Below are 19,472 nucleotides of genomic sequence, written 5' to 3' on the forward strand. Positions count from 1 at the left end.
GATGTTAACTGAGGTCCTGAGCTGCTTAAAGACTCCTTTATCACTGCTTTAGTACTTGTTGGAGGGAGAAATGAAGAGAATGGATTCAGCGGGTAGCGAAACTGTTTTCATCTAGCTGGCAAGAAAGTTTTTATTAACCTTGTTGCACTCATTGTAGGCATGGACTGAAAAACGATGAGCAAATTTAGCAGACAGATTAAGAACACTGATCAACTGAAATTCCAAAAAAAGCTTCTTTCCTGAGAAAGGACGAAATGTTACATGTACAAACACTTTTCATAAGTTCGAGCTAAATGGTCACAATAGTTCCTCTTAATTCAGAAACATACACTTATGAGAGTGAAGTCACTTCATTTAAGACCCTGTTCAGAAAATTTTCTCTGCAATTATGAACTAAGGTATTTTAGGACCTGCAAGCTTCCTTTTTCTATTCTCCCCAGTACAGAGGTGTTTCAAACAAAACTATTTTAAACTATTAAAAAAAAAAATTTAAGACTCCATATAAATTAGAACAGAAATTAGAACAAAAAGTGCACACAAACTTACCAAATAAATTTGTTTTCACAGTGATAGACAGATGAGTGTTATTTCTAAGGATTTCCATGGCTTTTGACAGCTGAATGTTTTCAAAATTTTGACCATTCACTTCCAGTATCTAAAAATACCAACAGGTAATGTCATTTTTATTTAGCAAAGAGAAAGGAAACAAAACAAAAACAAAAAAAGCTGGGGGTGGGGGTGGAAGACATTTTAAAATTACATACCTGGTCTCCACGTTTCAAGCCTGCTTCTGTGGCTTTGCTACCAAAATCTACACTGTCAACAAAGATTCCAAATCCCTTTTCTGACCCTCCCAGCAAGATAAAAGGCAAAGGGGCTTCTCGAGATGGCTTTGTTAAGGTTATCAATCTTCGTTTAGCTTTAGCAGCACAAGCAATATTTAACAGCCTCAAATGTCCACCCATTTTCTAGAAGAGAAAAAGCGTAATAAGTTATATATAACAACAGCCTGGCTACTCCCTGCCATCCTAAATTGTCAGAAAAAATGCTCACTCTTACCTCCCTCTCCAAATTGTTCTCAAATTCTTCCAAAAATCGAGTCATAGCAGGATCTCCTTCAAAATCATTGAAGTGATTGTTCACCCACAACAATACTACCCGTGTAACCTGAAAATTAATCAATAATATAAATATTTTCCAGGAACACCCAGAACATCACTAGTAAGTCCTTTAAAAATACTACTCCTTAAAGACCCTGTTTATTTCCACTGGAATCCTAAATATTATATCTGTACACCCAAACCTAGCTTTACTAATATGCATTTACCAGGAGGTTAGAATGAATTAAGTATTAAAAATGCTTTCACTTGTATAAGCAATTGTATGTTGTATTTCATAAAGAATACTCTTGAGTTAGAAAATTAACACTGGCTGTGTCAAATTCAACTGAGTAGGGAATAGAGCACACAGGTACAAGGCAATGAGTTAGATCCATTTCTGACTTAAAACAACAATTTCCTGTTCGTGTACATTTCCAAATCTGCTTAATTCTTCAAGCACATGATCATAAAGCTTCTGATACTGCTTTATACTGGTTCTTGAATCTCACAAATCTTTAGGTAAGCCATCATTAACTTAATTAGGCATTTACCTGTGTAAAAGAGCTATTGTATGTTTAGAGAGGCAGGAAAAAGGAACTATTGTGAGAAGCAGGAAAGGTTTTAACAGTGAATACATGCACTATTCCTCCCTTCTCTCTACCTCTACTCCCCCCAAACAACTATGATTATCAAGTTCAGAAGGATCTTAGCTGGTATTTTACAATTTGTTAGGAAAAAACCTAAAGGAATACTATCAATTAATATTATTGAAGGTAAAGCCACAAATCAGAGCTGCATGTTTTAAAACTATATGCTTCCACTATAAAATTTTATCTTAGTATGTGATTTGACCTAGAGCATCAGCAGCACTTGTCCTGACAAAACAAAAGAGGTTTGATGTCTGGAATTAATATAGACTCATGCTATTTTAAAAAAGCTCCTGAATCCAAAACAGTTGTGCCACTCAAAGTTATCTCTAAAAATACAGCTGCATTTCCTCTGTTATGCTAGGAAAGTAAGTTAGTAGGGGAAAACCTCTAAACATTTAAAAAAACTAGAGCTTAAGAACAAAATCTCATACAATTTTTAATCAGTTAAAGCTAACCCCTGTCCGTTCTTTGCATCTGCACAAAATCTAAATCTCTGCAGCTGCTTTTGCTAAAGGTCTGACACCAGGCACCCAAAACCAAACCCTGCCACCCTCATGAACAGTTTCCAAGTAGTCTGCCTTTTACCCCAGAAAAGCAAGTGAATTCCGAAGAATTGCCAAAATTAATGACCAAACTAATCAAGTATTTCAGAAGTCCTTCCTTCAGAAGATTTTTAACAGGAGGCAACTGTACAGCACTACATGCTGCAGCTCCCAGGCACAGGGATATAGCTAGGGGTAGCATTTCTGACATATATGAGATTTTTCCACCCTGAAATTGAAGATTAACTTCCTTTCTGTTAAACATCTGTGGTGTTTTTCATTAATGTGGATGACATTGGAAGATCCAGGCAACGTCTTGTTAAATTTAGGCTAATTGCAGATTTTTAAAACTGGCTGGGAAGTTGCAAGCCGTACCACGTAATATATTTTAAATCACTACAGTGATAGCTTCAGTATCAATGCTGCTTTCAAAATTGGGACTTACTAAAGTACACCCAAATGACACTGCACTGGAAAGGGTTGAATGGTGATTTCCAAAGGAATGCCATTATTTGTATCACAACCAGGAACAGCATTAAAAGAGGATTAAAGCTGTAAAATCAAGTACCCTGCTGCTGGGCAAAATCATCAGTAAGGTTGGATCTCAAATGTCCCAGTCTGATTACTACTGAGTACTGATCATCCTCAGGAAGTTTTACTCAGCCTTTTCCCTCTCCTCACTGCCTATCAGCCCCTAATACAAAACAGCCAAAATCTTCCCAATTCCTTGTTCCTCACTTGCTTATCTCCACTTGTCCCAAGCTGTTCTCTGACTCTTGCCTTTCTGTCGGGGCTACTGGATGTCAGAAGGGGTTGTTACTGAGATGGCAGAACAAAGAATTGCTCTGTTTTCAGATGTGATACCAGCCACTGTGCTGGCTCATGCTTTTACAGAGGCTGAGGGGATTATCCATTGTAGGACAGGAAAAATAAGTTTAAAGATGAACTCCAATATTATATCTCAGAAGCTGTAACAAGCCTATGCTAAACAATATTAGCTGCAAAGCCTATCTTCTCTGCCAAATGTAAGATCCTTCCTCCAAGGCACAGATATGCTAGCATTTCTAGAAGAAATACCCAGATTTAAATAAAAGTTGAAAACTGAATTTCTCTTTAACCTTGTTGATATAATTCCCTTGGTTTCAAATTTGAAAAAAAAATCTGGAAATTTTTCGTAGTTTTTTTACATATGAGAGAGTTGTATACAAGTGAAAATAAAGCATTACAGTGTGAAGCACAGTATAGCCTAAATAGACAGTGTGCCAAAACAGGATATGCAGGGTCTTATTCTTCCATCATGGCAGTTTTGTTTAGGGAAGAGGATGTTTGATTGCTTTCTTCTGTTTGGGTTGGTTTTTGTTTTAATACTGTGTAAGGCTCAACAGATTCTTAACAACAGCTGTATTTTCTAGTCTCTTTTTTATATAAAAACAAATTATCACAAAATATTTGCCAAGTTGTGTTAACTAGTATTATGCATGGAAAACACAGAACTTAGTTATACACTCAGGTTTCGAGACACAATAGAATTCTATTGAATTATATGAAAAAAACCCACTGATTATTGGGAAAAAGCTTTCCTTATACTTGCAAGTAACTAAGTTATGTTGTAAAAACACAGCAAGGTAAAACATGGCTAATTTACCTTTCCTGAGCACATTAATACTTAAATAAAATAAAGAAAAAAATTTCTTAGTGTTATCCATATATTCTGCCATTAAAATATGTCACCAGCTATTTGTGTCTTATTCAGTTTAGTCATTCTCTCTAAAACATACATTATTTTTAATAGCTTATATTTCAATCCAAATGGTAACAAGTATGTAAATCAGGGGATTTTAACCTTATCCCTGAGGCTGGGGTCATTGAACCACTCCAACAACTTCTTGCCCACTTCCATCGGGCTGGAAAGAAAGGTCCGATATGTCAACAGGAAGTCCTCTATAAATGTTGGGTCTACCACAGAGTGCTCTTCCACCAAATGCATTGTTAACCTTTCAGCTGTTCCCTATTAAAAAAAAATAATCTTAGTTATTAAAACAGGTTTTCAATAAATGCAAATTTGTTTTCTCGTAACATACTGAAGATGCTCTACACAAGAAAGAATACTGGCATCTATTGACCGATGAGCTAAGCAAAAATAACAGCTTAATCATTGTGATAAGAAATGTAAAAAACATATGCAATTCATTTCTGTAGAAATCACCTAGTTATCAATGTGCATAATTATAAAGAGAAAAACTAGAAATATTAACTGTATTTTTAAATATATATTTTTATAATATACATCTCAACTAACCCTGGACCTAACTTGACAAGTTAAAAAGTTTATAGAACACGGACTTTTGCAAGACATGCCCTCTTTTGCTTTTACCTTGATGACAATGTGACCTTTTCTTGTTCCAGTGCGATCAAGCTCCCTGTGCTCCTTCACCATCACAATCTCCCCTTCCTCTTCTACCTTCTGCATGTTCTTTTCTACTTGATTGAGGATGCGGCAATAATCTTGCTGGGCTATACAAACAAACTGGAAAGAATCATTGCGCACCAGTATTAAAAGGTAAAATCTTCAGAAAAGCATTTAGACTTAAGATGCAAGTACTCCATTAACAGAGAAGATAAAGCAATTTCCCAACCTGCAATGAGCTAAATTTGTCTTTCCAGCAGTTCAGCTGTAGTAAGCAGATGAATACACAAGCACAGTATTTCCACTACAACCTTGCAGTTAGAGGAGACCAAGATTCCTTAGAGCAAAATGATTTAGCATTATTAGCCATTTTTTTTTAGCTGCTCTGATATCCCCTCTACTGGAGATGAAGCTCACTATTCTAGTAGCTGGTATTTTTTCTCCCATGCAAGCTTTTGCGTGGTACTTAGAAGGGTTAAGAGATTGAAGGGAAAACCTAGCTTTTATTTTTTGTGCCTATTGCTACTGTAAATAATTTTCATTTTTCATAGCTATTATTAATAAAGTCAATCATTAAGAAAACTAACATTTATTCAATTACATGAATGCAGGCACACAGAAACAAATTACTTCTGGATTAAAGCATACAGCAGGAAAAATATTTTCTACGGTCATCTGCTCAACCAAGAATAAGTGCAAGAATAAATATCTGAAGAATATCCCTAGCACCTACAGTATGCAAATATAAGTAAGACCACCCACTACAACTTAGAAAAAGAAAATACTGTACACACTATGAATTGCCTTCTGTAACTTGGTACAAGTTTTATATCTTTGTTTCTTTTGGGGGACAAGATTAAACTGTCTTCTTATATGAACTTGGGTTTTTAACTGAAAGGAAATAACAGTGTTTCTTCTAACTGAAAGGTTGTTAAATCGTGGACATACTTAGGACAAAGGCATGAGATTCACAGAGATAGTATTTTCTCCTGCACTCTTTATAATTCATTTACATACCTTTTCTATTTCCAGCAGCTAGTAGTAGCTGAAACAGAAGTCCCACAGTTTGGATTTGTTGCAAAACATTATCCTAACACAATATCATTTATGCACTTCTTGGAAGTCAGAAGGGCAAACTAAACCAGGTGACTCCATTTACACCCATTTCAAAGGGCATCTACTGGAAGCTAATTAGCCATCAGGACCAAGCAAAATGCTTAATTCACCCAGGGCTTGGCTGTTATTTTCTGGATGGGAATAAGCAAACAGCAACCATATATCCAGATTAGGCTAGTAATGTTACTCTATGAGAACCATTGCTTACATCTGACTGCTTGTGTTATAGCAAACATCAAGGCATTTTCCTTGAAAGGCCAGGTTAGCTGAAACTAGAAGATTTTCCACTCAAACCATGGGAGAGACAGCTTGTATTACTTTAAGATTCAGTAGCTGAGTCGAGTAAGGAAGAATGGCTGTTACCTGTAGGAGAGCCTGTAAAGGCTAATGGACCTCAAGATCCTACTAAGGGAAAGTTTGAAGCAACGGATGTATGCAACAGGCTACTGGGCCTCAAGTTCTGGGGAAAGCCTGTAGATAAACCTCTTCATCTAAAATGATCCCTATCCAGATGAAGAGAATTCAATTTCCCAGACTGTGGGTATGCAGAAACCATTATTTCCCAACTACTGTACAGGGTTACACACTGGAGATTTTACATATATTCAGTTTTAAGTAAAACCATGCCTGGCTATCGAGTTGCATTACACCTATATGTATGTGATTTTGCATGTATTACAGTCCGACACTCTACCTGGCAGTCATCCACTTTGGTTCTCATCACTCCTTTCATATACTCCTTTTCCATGGTAGGGGAAACACCAAAACTGTTCCCCATGCAGAGTATCTCTGTTCTTCCATCAGGGTACGTCACCTCCACAGAGCCATTCAAAATGACTGACCAGGAATCCAGCTACAAATCAAATGTTGCAGGATACATGAAGACTGTATCACTTAACACTGTAATATCATACTATATAGGTACAATCCTTACTATTCTTCCAAAGGAAAAGTTATTTTTAGCACCTGTTAAAAACATCTATAAGCTAGTTTACTTTAACTGTGCAGCTACTTCCAGCTCAAGAAAACCAGAATCCTATGTTTAACTTTAATGTTAAGAGTTTATGTAAGAATGTAAAAAAAAAAAAAAGAAAATTAAAAAAACCCAAACCAACAAACAAAAAAGGTGGTTTTAAAGCACCACTTAAACACCGAAATGAACTCCCCGAATCAGCTCCAATAGGCAGGAAGTATTTTGTACATTACAAAGAGTATTTTCTTATGCTTTCATTGCATAAGAAATGTTGTGCAAGTACTTAAGCAAAAGCTTTCAAACTATTACAGAACGAAAAGAGGCATAATTCACCTGCTCAAAGTTATTTTTTCTTTTTTAATTTCTAAGCAACAAAAAAGGACCTTAACCCTGTGGAATCTGGGATGTCTGGTATAATAGGAGAGTCCAAAGTAACTTCTACTGACCTCTTCCCCATCGTTCAGTACAATAGTTCCTGCTCTCTCCACAACTGCAAACACCATTACAGCACAGAGCTCCCTCCTCACTGACATTGTCATGTTGGCGAAAGCAGGCAATTGATGCATGAATTCCAGTAGTTGTTCTGAAGGAGAAAAAGCCCACTGAGTCGTGCATGTCAAAACAATAAAACACAGTAAAGACAGTTCTTCAGCAAGATGCCTGAGGCTACTTAAGCTAAAATGCTGCACAATCATTTCTGTATACTAATAAATTATGTACAGTGGCCTGTTGTAATTACTGGGTATTTTGTAGACACAGACTGGCTGGTCATATCATCAATAGAAGCCCTGCGAAGTAAAAGTCAGCATAATGGAAGAACTGTAATGTAACCGAGAGCTCTGAATACAACCAATGATATTTGTAATACTCCAGCCAGTATTACTCCCTTAAGACTATGACAGGCCTACAGAAAACACAGCAAGACTTTAAGAAGGGAAATTTCACAAAACTGAGAAAGTTCATTGGTAAAGCCATCCCTTCCTAGGCTAAACTTAACAGTAAATTGTACTTGGCCATCATCTGGCACATTCACAAAGCTCCCCTTGGATGGACCAGACAGGATTACTGCCTTAAAGGTGACTACTGCTGCTCTGTCTTCTACATGGACTGGAGTTGCTCTTGTACTCAACAGTGAACTTCTCCCGTATTTTCACTTTTTACATTGTTCATAACTACAGAACTCAATTTTTCTTAGTAGTCCAGCTGAAGGATTATATTCTGTAAGTGCTAGACATTTTTGCATTCAGTTTGGTCTAAAAACCTACTGAAAGTAGTCAGTAGGACCCCATCTTTTTCCTAAATTTTTATTTACTCAGAATCACTGAATGGTTCAAGGTTGGAAGGGACCTTTGGAAGTCATCTGGTCAAACCCACCTACTCAAGCAGGGCCACGTACAGCCAATTGCCCAGGACTGCAACCTGTGCAGTGCTCTGTCACAGTAAAAAAAAAAAAAAGTGTTTCCTGGTGGTCAGACAGAGCCTCCTGTGTTTAAGTTTGTGCCCATTACCTCTGGTCCTCTCACTGGGCACCAGTGAGAAGACCCTGGCTCTGTCTTCTTTACACATTTCCACCAGGTATTTGTACACATTGATGAGATCCCCCTGAGCCTTCTCTTCTCCAGGCTGAACAGTCCCAGCTCTCTTAGACCTTCATCATATAAAAGATGCTCCAGTCCCTTAATCATCTGATAATCAACCTTAAACATCATTTAGTCATACTTTGATAAAAGAAAAAAATTAAAACTCAGCCAGTGAAACAGATTAGATTACAAATTGTAAGAATTTGAATTCTAGTTCTGTTTTGCTTTCGATGCATTAACCTGTACGTTAACAGAGCAAATTAGTTTGATTAGAAGCACATTTACGTAAAGGTCTTAACAGCTCCAATGTTTAACACAAATGTATATCTTTGGTTAAGACCAGACACAATGTCACAACTTACAATTAAAAAATTTAATGTGATAAGCATCCAGTGTTGACATTGACGACTTTGCCAAGGTTCTGTCTGTAATGACAGTACACAATGATGTTTGCTTCATAAACCAGTTCTGATATCAATTAGAAGTTGAAGCTTGAGATACAAAGGGCCAGAAACTAATAGTTTTCACCCATATTATGTGTGTTTTCCTCCTCTTCTGTGGTTGTACTCATTCACTGGCTGAATTTATGAATCACCTTACAGAATAAGCACTGAACTTACCAACTACAAAAGCCAATGATGAAAATAAAACCTCAAGCTCAAAAAGGAATATACTTTTGATGAAGGAGAACAAGTTTGACAGTATTTTACTACATTGCAATACTTACCAATGTCATCATCTGTTCTGTCTATTGGATCTTTCTCCAAGCAGTCTCTAACAATATCCCTACTCATCAAAGGATCCGATGCCCTTTCAATGTCTTCTTCATCATCATCATCCTCAGAATCCACTGCTGTCTCTGGCAACCCACTAAGATCCATATCACCAGCCTCACTTTCTGTAGCCTAAATTCATGTATCAACAATTAAAAAAAACCACAACAAACAAACAAAAAGAAAACATTCAAATGTGTTATTCACTGCTACAGTTTTGTAGTCAAATGTACACAAATGAATTCTATCACCTAACAGATGAATCATAAATTCACTCTATTTTTTATATTGCTTTTTTATTTACGTATCTTTTTGAAACAACTAACAATTAATCAACCCAAACCCACTGTTTAAACAGGGCTTTTAACACTTGTTTCAATCAGCCACACAAACAGGATTCAATAAACATTATTTAATCAGTAGGTCTGGGGGGAATTGAAGGCAGTTGTATTTCAAGGAACAATTTCTTGGAATATTAGCTGAACATATTTTTTTAAAATGAACAGTTCATTTAAAACAGTTTCTGTTCCTGCCCCAACTTTACATTTTCAGACGCTTAGAAATACAATGTCATTTTAAGTAGACAGTTTGGGGAAATAAGTACAGCATCAAAACACTACAGGAATTTAGCTATCTCCCAGTAACCTAGGACTATATTTCTCTTTTACAATTCCAGTTCAACATAGTTAAATATGGCTTTCATTTGCTGATAAAATATATAAGAATTTACAAATGCAGAAAAAATGCGAAGTCACTGCTTAAACACCACAGATGGACTACACAGAATACCTGCCAAACATAACCTCCTTTAAACTGTATTAAAATGAAGGAGAACATAGTCCATATATAGCCTGAGGTCGTTAGCATAGCACCCAAAGGTAAATACATTTTAATGATTCAGTTTTAAGCCCAAACACTTAATAAATCCCACAAACATTTGTCTGTCACAGCTGATAAAGCTTCTTTTTCTCAGAACCTGATTTACTACCATGGCAGCAGCCAAGGCTCAGCTACGACAATTTTTAAGGAAATGCAAGCTTCTAACGAGCAAGTTTTAAGCCATGGCTTGAGAAATCAAGTTTCACACCCCTTACAGGGATGGTTTGTTTCTGAGACTCTGGAAACACACAGTGCATTCACGTCTACTTTAAAAATACTACATGGGGCAAAACACAGCTACTAAAGCCTGTTTTATTGATCTGCCCCTCACACTGGTTAAAAAAAGAAACACCCCAAACTAGGTCAACCCTCCACACACAGAGAAGGTTAAAACAAATTACATTGGTATTTTCATAGAATCATCTTCCCTATTTGTGCCTCACTAGCTGTGGCTGACATCTGTTACTTTAATGCCATTATACACAGCCACCTTACGAATGGTAGCATATGGCTGGAGACAGATCAGGGCAGCTAGTGATATTCTTAAATGCTTCTGTCCTACAATACAACACAAGCTTTGTAACAGGGTCTTGTTAATATAAAAAGCATAACAGCAACTACACAGTATCCAAATTATTCTCACTTTGTGTTTTGGGTTTTTTGGGGGGTTTTGGGATTTGGTTTTGGGGGTGGAGTTTTTTTAAGAAAAAATTCTGAGTATTTCTTAAGCAGGGTAAAGAAGGATGGTATACAGGCATGCAAACAAATCACAAAACTGATAGCACTGATAGTAGTATTTTCATTAGCAGTCTTACTGTGCTTGACATGCATGTTCTCTATGATATATTTGAAACAGTTGCTCTAACTACTTCTACAAAATAGCCTTCATCAAAAGCGACTGTTGGAAAAATTAGTGACGATGAGTCAGTAGACACACAGCTTATGACACCAATCTGTCAGAATCAGAAGTCTCCAACAGTGACAATGCCAGTGACAGTAGGACTGACTAATTCACGAGTCAATTTTGCAGACCTTCCCATTACTAATGAGCACCCCTCCTACCTGCCTAGAATAAGCTCTCAAAAACGCATAAGATGAATGCAGAACTAAATTTAGTCACACAATGCTAACATACATGAGAAAATTAGACATATTCTACAAAACTGATTATTAAAAGACAAGTTGACTGTCTTAAAACAATAAACCAAAAACAGAAGTCAAAGCTCTATTATCAAGAAAAGTTGATGCTGTTTTAAAAAAATTCTCACACAAATTAAATGCAATTATGTATTCAGAATATACTTTAAAAATTACAACTGAAGGTTACAACTACTTCCTGAAGATGATCGCTTTTTACAGAGCTAATTAAATCTTTCTGACAACTGAAGTCATTGGTAGAAATCTGAATGTTAAAGCAACTATTTCTAACTTACTAGTTATCCAAAAATATAAACCACTGCAACAAAGCTCAGAATTGAATGCAACATTCCACAGAGTAACAAGAAAATTTATTAATTTAACTTTAACCTTCAAAAATAAACTGTATCTTTTGAGAAAAAAAAAAAGAAAAGAAAAAGAAAAACCTTTTCTCCAAGCAATTTTCTGAAAAAGATATGATTATGCAAAAGTTAGCAAAGGATGCAATATACATTCACAGTAGTAAAGAATCAAACAATTCATCCCACAGGGACTCCTTCTGAGTTTATACATGCAAAAAGTTTTGCATGAATTTTGTTACATTATTAAGAATAATTGGATCTGTCTTCATGTTAAAAGCACACACCAATTTATCTACAGAACATCGCAAATAGCTTCTTTAGGCTTTGTAGCATCAAGTATGACGTTAAGCACTCACAGTTCTCTTGCTGACACATTAAACTTCAACTTCGAATACTTTTGTACCCCTCACGTGTTAGAAAAATCAAGCACGTTCACACAGGAACCCTTAGTTATGAAGCAACAGCCATGCATTTGTGTAAGACTGAAGGGAAAACCTCGATTAGCTCCTTTGAGGACAGAGGCTTCCTTATAAACCTCACGATGAGAAAATCCAGAACACAAGATGAATACCTGACAGAATTTGTACTACAGTCAATCATGAGGCTTAGAGCTTCCCAAGGCATTTAATCAAGGATGAAGAACACCTTGGAAATCAGTGCTTTCACAAATGCATTTTGTCCTTTGTTTCTTGGTTAATAAGAGAAATTAGCTTCACTTAAATAAATCTAAAGAGACTGCATGTAAGAAAAATGCTGCTTGCAGCTTGGAGTACAAAACAATGTCTCTCCAAAGTCTGAATACGAGTTGCAATGAAAATTTTCTTCACAGTTGGAAAGATGCCATGAAAAATTTGCTGAAGTTTCAAAGGAATCGCATGACAGCCTAATATTTTATTTGTCACATCACCAACAAGAAAGTCAGAAGACTTAAGACAGACATTTTCAAGCCTGAGTTGAAGAGTTATTTCACATATGGTACCTAAGGTGACCTGCCCAACTTTAAGCAGTGTCTTATTAAGGCTAGTATTGTAGTAATACAAAAGTGTTTGTTCCAACTGCTAAGGATCTCCAAGACCACAGTCACTTCTAGATTTGAGTAATAATGGCTAATTAAACAAATACCATGAAATAACTAGGAAAAGATGGAAAGTAAAGGAGCCTTCTGTAAGTTTTCTCAGTTAGCCTTTGGCTCCTTGACTGATGGTAGGAGGGGGGGAAAAAAAAACCAGCAAAAATCTATCATTCCCTTAGGTCAAACTGGGCAGACTGGGGAAATGGAAGACCCTGTTAGTCCCTTTAGACTGGTATGAGAGGAAACTGATTAAGCCTAACTTTACTAGTCTTTCATTTTTTGGAGGCATCATGAACACTGACATAATGAGAGAGGTGGTAAGACTACATGAACAGCTAAAGAAGGTGACCTCCTTTACTGCCTCATTTCCTTCTCCAACCAATTTTTGGGTATCTGTTGAGAAAAAGATCAGAAGACACCAAGGAGGATGTTGGCTTATCCAACAGATCTGTACCTTTACAGTCAAGTAACTGTCCCTCCCGTGTTATAACTGTTTCATCATGCATGCCTGCATACACACACCAGCCTTACTATGGGAAAGAAATGGGAGGACATGGAGAACTGCTTACAAGACGACTGGCTCTGTTTTAGGTTGCCTTCATAGTTTACTTTTCTACACTGGTTTGCAGAAAAAGCTGATCTTAACATAAAGAGAAAAAACTAGAAAACCCTTAAAATTAGCCATATTAACTACTGCTTTCTTAGTATTTTAAACAGAGTATTTTAGCCTAGACTTTTGTTTATTTTTATTTGTTTTGGGTTTGTGTGGCAGGGTTTTGGTAGCAGGGAAGGGGCCGCTGGGGTGGCTCCTGTGAGAAGGTGCTAGAAGCTTCCCCGGATCCCAGTCGGACCCACCTCTGCCCAGGCCAAGCCCATCAGGGATGGTGGTAGCGCCTCTGGGAGAACAGATTTAAGAAGGGGAACCAGCAGTGAGTAGGGGGATTGGAATGTGACAGGAACCCCTCTGCAGACACCGAGGTCAGTGAGGAAGGAGGGGAGGAGGTGCGCTGGAGGAGGGGATGCCCCGGCAGCCCCTGATGAGGCAACAGGCTGCCCCCCCCCAGCCCATGGAGGGAAGCGGGGGAGCAGATGCCCACCTGCAGCCTGGGGAGAGAGGAGCCCACGCCGGAGCAGGGGGATGCTCCCCAAGATGGCCGGGACTCCATGGGAAAGCCTGCACTGCAGCAGTCTGTGCCTGAAGGACTGCGGCCCGAGGAAAGAACCCATGCCAGGGAAGTTCCGTGGAGAATTGTCTCCTGTGGGAGGGACCCCAGACTGGAGCAGGGGAAGAGTGAGGAGTCCTCCTCCTGAGGAGGAAGGAGCAGCAGAGACAAGGTGTGATGAACTGACCCCAACGCCCATTCCCCGTCCCCCTGCGCCGCTGGGGAGGAGGAGGTAGAGAGAAACAGGAGTGGGGTTGAGCCAGGAAGGAGGGACGGGTGGGGTGAAGGTGTTTTAAGATTTGGGTTTACTTCCCATTATCGTTGTTTTAATTTGATTGGTAGTAAATTAAATTGATCTTGTTTTTTCCCCAAGTTGAGTCTGTTTTTTGCCTGTGACCATAACTGGTGAGTGATCCCTCCCTGCCCTCGTCTTGACCCACGAGCTTTTCTTTGTTTTCTCCACCTCATTCCACCAGGGCAGGGGAGGAGTGGGCAAGCAGTTTCGTGGTGCCAGGGCTTAAACCATGACATTATTTTAACCACTTTTTTTAGGAAACATTAAGAAAAAATTGCATCATTTTGAGTAATAAATCCCCTTTATGACTAATGTCATCAGCTAAATTGACAATCCAAAATGTCCAAACATGCAAGAGAAAAACACTGGGGAAAAAAGAAATCATAGAAGACACTTTTTGCGCAAACCAGAAATATATTCATTGCCTGATGCAGTCCTTCAAGTCCATGAAGGTAACAAAGAAAGCAGCCAAGCTCAGCTCAAAAAAACCATCCCCACCTCATTTTTTCAATCATTGTAGTTTAAGGGCTAAAAAATAAATTAAAAAATGAAGTGAAAAATGTTTATTAGTGAAAACATTCATTTTTTACTTCATAATTTATAAGCCAATACTGATACAGAACACCAAGAACTCTGGCACGACACCTCTTGTGAAATCACTTGCAGAAGTTCCATTAGGCTTGAAAGATTTTCTCCTGTCATTATATAGGTACATTGGATCCAGCTTTTCACAGAGAGAAAACATGGCTGGGGTTTTGTTTTACATTAGCTTTCAACTGGGCAAAAAAATTTACAATATTAATAAATTGCTATGAAATTCAAACCATGTAATTATACTATGTTTGTTAAAAAATTATCATATATATATCAATTATAACTATTACATGCATACAACTCATACATAAATCTAAGGTAGTGAAATTATTTTTTCATACTCTACTAACATGAGTGCAAATGGCCATGAAGTATCTTAAAACTCCTTCAGTCTAAGATTTTTACTGCTGTCTCTCTTTGTAGTTATTCTTTCATTATCTACTACAAATTTACAGCACAGCAGCTCACATCTGTCACAGGCGTCAGTCTGAGCACTATTCCTCCCTAGAGATGGAAAAATGTAATAATCCAGACAAAGCACACCAGGAACAGCATCGTCCTCTATTGCCAACTAATTGCCACTTTCTCAAAATGGAGCAACATTTGCTGAGACCACAGGCATACAGAACAAGGACTCTGAAAGCTACCCCTAGGCTATAAATTGCAGAACAGATTAGAGGACCTGAACTCACCAGGAGTGCTGAGGTACTGCAGAGGACTTAGCCGAAGGTGGGGGAGAGTTCAGTAGGACCTAGCTTACTTGACCGTTTCAGATGTCCTTGCATTAACCAGAGCCCTGCACTGCACAGGGTGATATAGTCAGAAAGACTGACTTAATCTTAAGGTAAAACCTCTTTATTTTGCAGACAACAACTTAGGGGCAGGCTGCATGGACTCTCTGGTTTGAGAGAGAGAAAGGTTTGGGCGCTCTCAGGAAGACTTTCTGGAAAGTAGACCTTTCTTCTATGAGTTACCGTATCAGACTCATGAGAAAACAAAGTTGACATCTTGAAAATTTCCAAGCAATACACACATCCTGGGAGGGTCTCAAAAAGGATGTTCCCGGTTTCCTGTACCGCCAGCAGTATCTGGGCAGACACCAGAGGGCACGTAGGGCCGGCAGGAAGCCACCGGGCTGAGGACAGGATAAGGCAAAGAAAGGCTGGCAAAGGAAAGAGCTGAGCCAACACAACACCACCTTCCCAAAACAGGGAGGGAGAATACCAGGCGTTCATGGGCTTAAATCTCCTCGCTCTCAAACCAGGATCATCATCTGGTAATATATATGACAGGTGTAGGAAGCATTTAGGAGCATATAGGAACAGGTATATGCTTCCATATAGCAAGCATTAACTAAGCATGAGAAGCAAGAGTGAGCAGCCATACATGAGAAGCAGCAGTGAATTATTTGCTTTGCCAAGTCAATACAAGCCAGAAGCAAAGTATTGTTCTTGGCAAATACAAGCCAGCACACAATCTATTAACATTCAGCATCCCCTTCCTCTCCAGTCACACTACAGAGTTAGTCACTTTATGAACTTATTTCCTAAAATAAAAGTAACAACATTTAAGGACCTTACTAATTGGCATCCGAAATATTTTTGAGACTTGGGTGGGGTAAACACAAAGGATTATGTATTTTATTTTGGTAAGTACTTCGTATCCTAAAAGAAGTTCTTTCATGTACAACATTTGACAAATAAATTTAGTTACAGCATTAATATTTAAAAGGAAATATTCTCAGCTCAATGCTGAAAGCATCTGAAGATTCAGCTTCATGATTTATTCAAAAAAATCTTAAAAGGCCATGAACGTATTTTCACTGCAAACAGCTGTTCTTAAGGCTACAGAACTAAAACTTACTAGGATGCAAAATATGACCTATTATTACCTCAGATTTCAACAGTAAGGATCTAATTAATAGTATAATTTAAGAAAAGAAAACATTTATTTTATTTATCAATTGCAAGATAAGATGGCAATCTTTCTAAATCATTGCTTTATACTTAGCCATCATGAACAGAAGTCCACCCTACTGAACAGAAAAAAGCCATTATATACAGAACATAAGAATTAGAGGAACAATGATATTGAGCTTTGCCTAAGACCTATGAAATTTGAAGTAAAAAAACATACGTAGATGACTTGGTTATGGTTCACTGTTTTCAAATAAACACTTGGGAGAGAATTAAAAGGCAAACAATTGAGAGAGAATGACTGATCCAATCTCTTGGTTTCAAAAAGTATTTCTGTTTATTTAATCCTTGACTTGACCCCAGAGAATTCAAATTACAGCCATTTTATTTTGTTGTGGGGTTTTTTTGGCAGTACTTTAACCTAATTGGACATTGCTACATTACATTCCTTTATGACTGAAATTGAGGTCAGAAATTAATGATTTACCACAATATGAGAAATCATTAAGTCAAACAATACTTGCTACCATTAAGTTAAATTCAAGAATTTAAGAACCTTATCAATTTCCACACCTGAACTTAAAAATTTATTTTCTTAATAAATGTTTCTTCAAGTATGTATATTAACACAAAAACATGGGGTTACGTTCCACAACACATGCTCGTATTTCTCAATGTTGATATGGATATAGGTTATCTTAACAATTAGTTTGACATTGTACAATTACACAGTTCTCAATACATCTGTGCCAAGACATCTTTAAATGAGGTATTAATTGTAGATTAATTGAAGAAACCAGATAATATTTTTTAAGATCACCAAGAATGGATTATTTTTTTTAAATTAAATTGAAAAGAATATTTAAAAAGTAAATGTTCTCCATGTAAATACTTCGGAAAACCATTAACTCTCTCTGAACACCAACCATTCTGTTGATTCCATTATTGCAAACAAAACTTATCATAGGAGTCATACACCAGGTTGGTGACTACATAAAGAAGTATTTCTCTGAAGTTTCTGTACAGTTGTTTGGTTTTGTTTAATTTCCCAGAAATTCAGTGATCGTGTTCACAGTTATGAAAGTTTTGCTGAAAATCTCTTCAAAAATTTACTCCCAACTTATCTAGAGAGTAACTGTATGACTGTAACTACATGCCACCTACAACTGTGTCTCTAGAGGTACTTGTTATTTTTATATTAAAGTGAAAATCTTTGGAATAAAAGGTATGAAAATCTATAGAAGACTTGAAGAACAAAGCTGATTTTACATCTTCTTCACCCTCACAGCATAAACCTAAATCCTGTCTCAAAGTAATCCTCTCTTCAGGAGAAACTCTGACAAACATACTTGACTGGCATGTGCTATGCCTAAAGTGTTCAGTTACTTTGACATTTTTCACAAAAATGAACCTTTGCATTATTGCAATTAGTGTCTAAATTGATCTGGGACCTTTTTATAGCCTATCTTCTCCCACAGAAAAGCCTACAAGCTTATTCACCTGAAGCAGACTACATGCTACAACTATGCTCACAACTGAACTTGTAGGTATTTGTATAGATGATGCTTTTCCCATTGTTTAAATGGCTACATTTGCATTTTTAGAACCATCCCAAACAAATATTATTCCTCTTCTGGTAAACAGTACTGCATGTAGAAGTGGTCTCGTTAATTTTTTAATGTTTGTTTTAATAGAACACTTGAATTAGATTAGATTTTTTTATCCCCCCCCCCCCCGAATAAGAAATTGCTATACTTTCCTATCAGGACAAATCCTCCTTTGACATTGCAAGAATTGTAAACATCAAGTGAAGGATGTAGACTTCCTCACTTTTTTTTTTTATTTTAGGTTTTTTTTTCCAGTTTATATTCAGAGGAAGGATGCATATCCCCAAGTGCTCTAGGGACCCTCTGGATCAGTTTCACACTAAGTCTCTCCAAACTCAAGCTGCTCCAAACAAAGAGCACAAAGATTTATGACAAGAAGCCCTCTCAGAAGTATAACAACTTAAAAGAGCGTCACCAGTTCAACCTCACCTTCTCACCCAGGACAGCCAGGAGAGAAAGCACTAGTGAGAGGCTGGCACCAGGTCTCTACAAGGTGGGGAAATTGGAATATGCCTCTCAAGTCAGGCCAGCACAGGCTGCTTGCTGCATATTTCTTTGTCCCTGCCACTGAGTATGTTCCAGATTTTGAAGCCAACACATCTAAGAACTGTAAAATACAGCATCAAGAAGAAAAATCCCTCGCGTTACAAGGTCCTAAATCTATAGTTTTGAAATTCTGACCTGTAAACATCACAGCTGCTGTTATATGTATGGCAAATCAGACGGACAGAAAGACGAGGTGAAGTGCTGGAGTGTCCTGGTTTCAGCTGGGATAGAGTTAACTGTCTTCCTAGTAGCTGGTACAGTGCGATGTTTTGAGTTCAGTATGTGAAGAATGTTGATAACACTGATGTTTGCAGTTGTTGCTTAGTAGTGTTTAGACTACAGTCAAGGATTTTTCAGCTTCTCATGCCCAGCCAGGGCACAAGAAGTTGGCACAGGACACAACCAGGGCACCTGACCCAAACTGGCCAACGGTGTATTCCATACCATGGGACATCCCATCTAGTTTAGGAACTGGGAAGTGGGGGCGGGGAATCCCTGCTGGGGGACTGGCTGGGTGTCAGTCGGCGGGTGGTGAGCAATTGCCCTGCGCATCATTTGTACATTCCAATCCTTTATTACTACTGTTGTCATTTTATTAGTGTTATCATTATCATTATTAGTTTCTTCTTTTCTGTTCTATTAAACCGTTCTTATCTCAACCCAGGAGTTTTACTTCTTTTTCCTGATTTTCTCCCCCATCCCACTGGATGGGGGGGAGTGAGTGAGCGGCTGCGTGGTGCTTAGTTGCTGGCTGGGGTTA

At 37.8% G+C, this 19,472-nt stretch overlaps 1 protein-coding gene across 3 annotated transcripts in view; it reads right to left on the bottom strand.

The window, feature by feature from the left end:
- The window catches only part of RAPGEF2 (Rap guanine nucleotide exchange factor (GEF) 2), a 133,678-nt gene that overhangs the window by 30,040 nt on the left and 84,166 nt on the right, over positions 1-19,472 (bottom strand). For all 3 annotated transcript variants that reach the window (XM_010586085.1, XM_010586084.1, XM_010586086.1), the window contains 8 exons: positions 9,096-9,273; positions 7,235-7,371; positions 6,510-6,668; positions 4,667-4,819; positions 4,136-4,300; positions 1,060-1,167; positions 765-968; positions 547-655 (listed from right to left, as the gene is read on the bottom strand). In XM_010586085.1, coding sequence (XP_010584387.1) covers positions 547-655; positions 765-968; positions 1,060-1,167; positions 4,136-4,300; positions 4,667-4,819; positions 6,510-6,668; positions 7,235-7,371; positions 9,096-9,273 — 1,213 coding nt within the window. The remainder of the gene's footprint in view (positions 1-546; positions 656-764; positions 969-1,059; positions 1,168-4,135; positions 4,301-4,666; positions 4,820-6,509; positions 6,669-7,234; positions 7,372-9,095; positions 9,274-19,472) is intronic.

This window comes from Haliaeetus leucocephalus, unplaced genomic scaffold (genome assembly GCF_000737465.1).
Source record: "Haliaeetus leucocephalus isolate CR32 unplaced genomic scaffold, Haliaeetus_leucocephalus-4.0 Scaffold140, whole genome shotgun sequence".
Lineage (NCBI taxonomy): Eukaryota > Metazoa > Chordata > Aves > Accipitriformes > Accipitridae > Haliaeetus > Haliaeetus leucocephalus.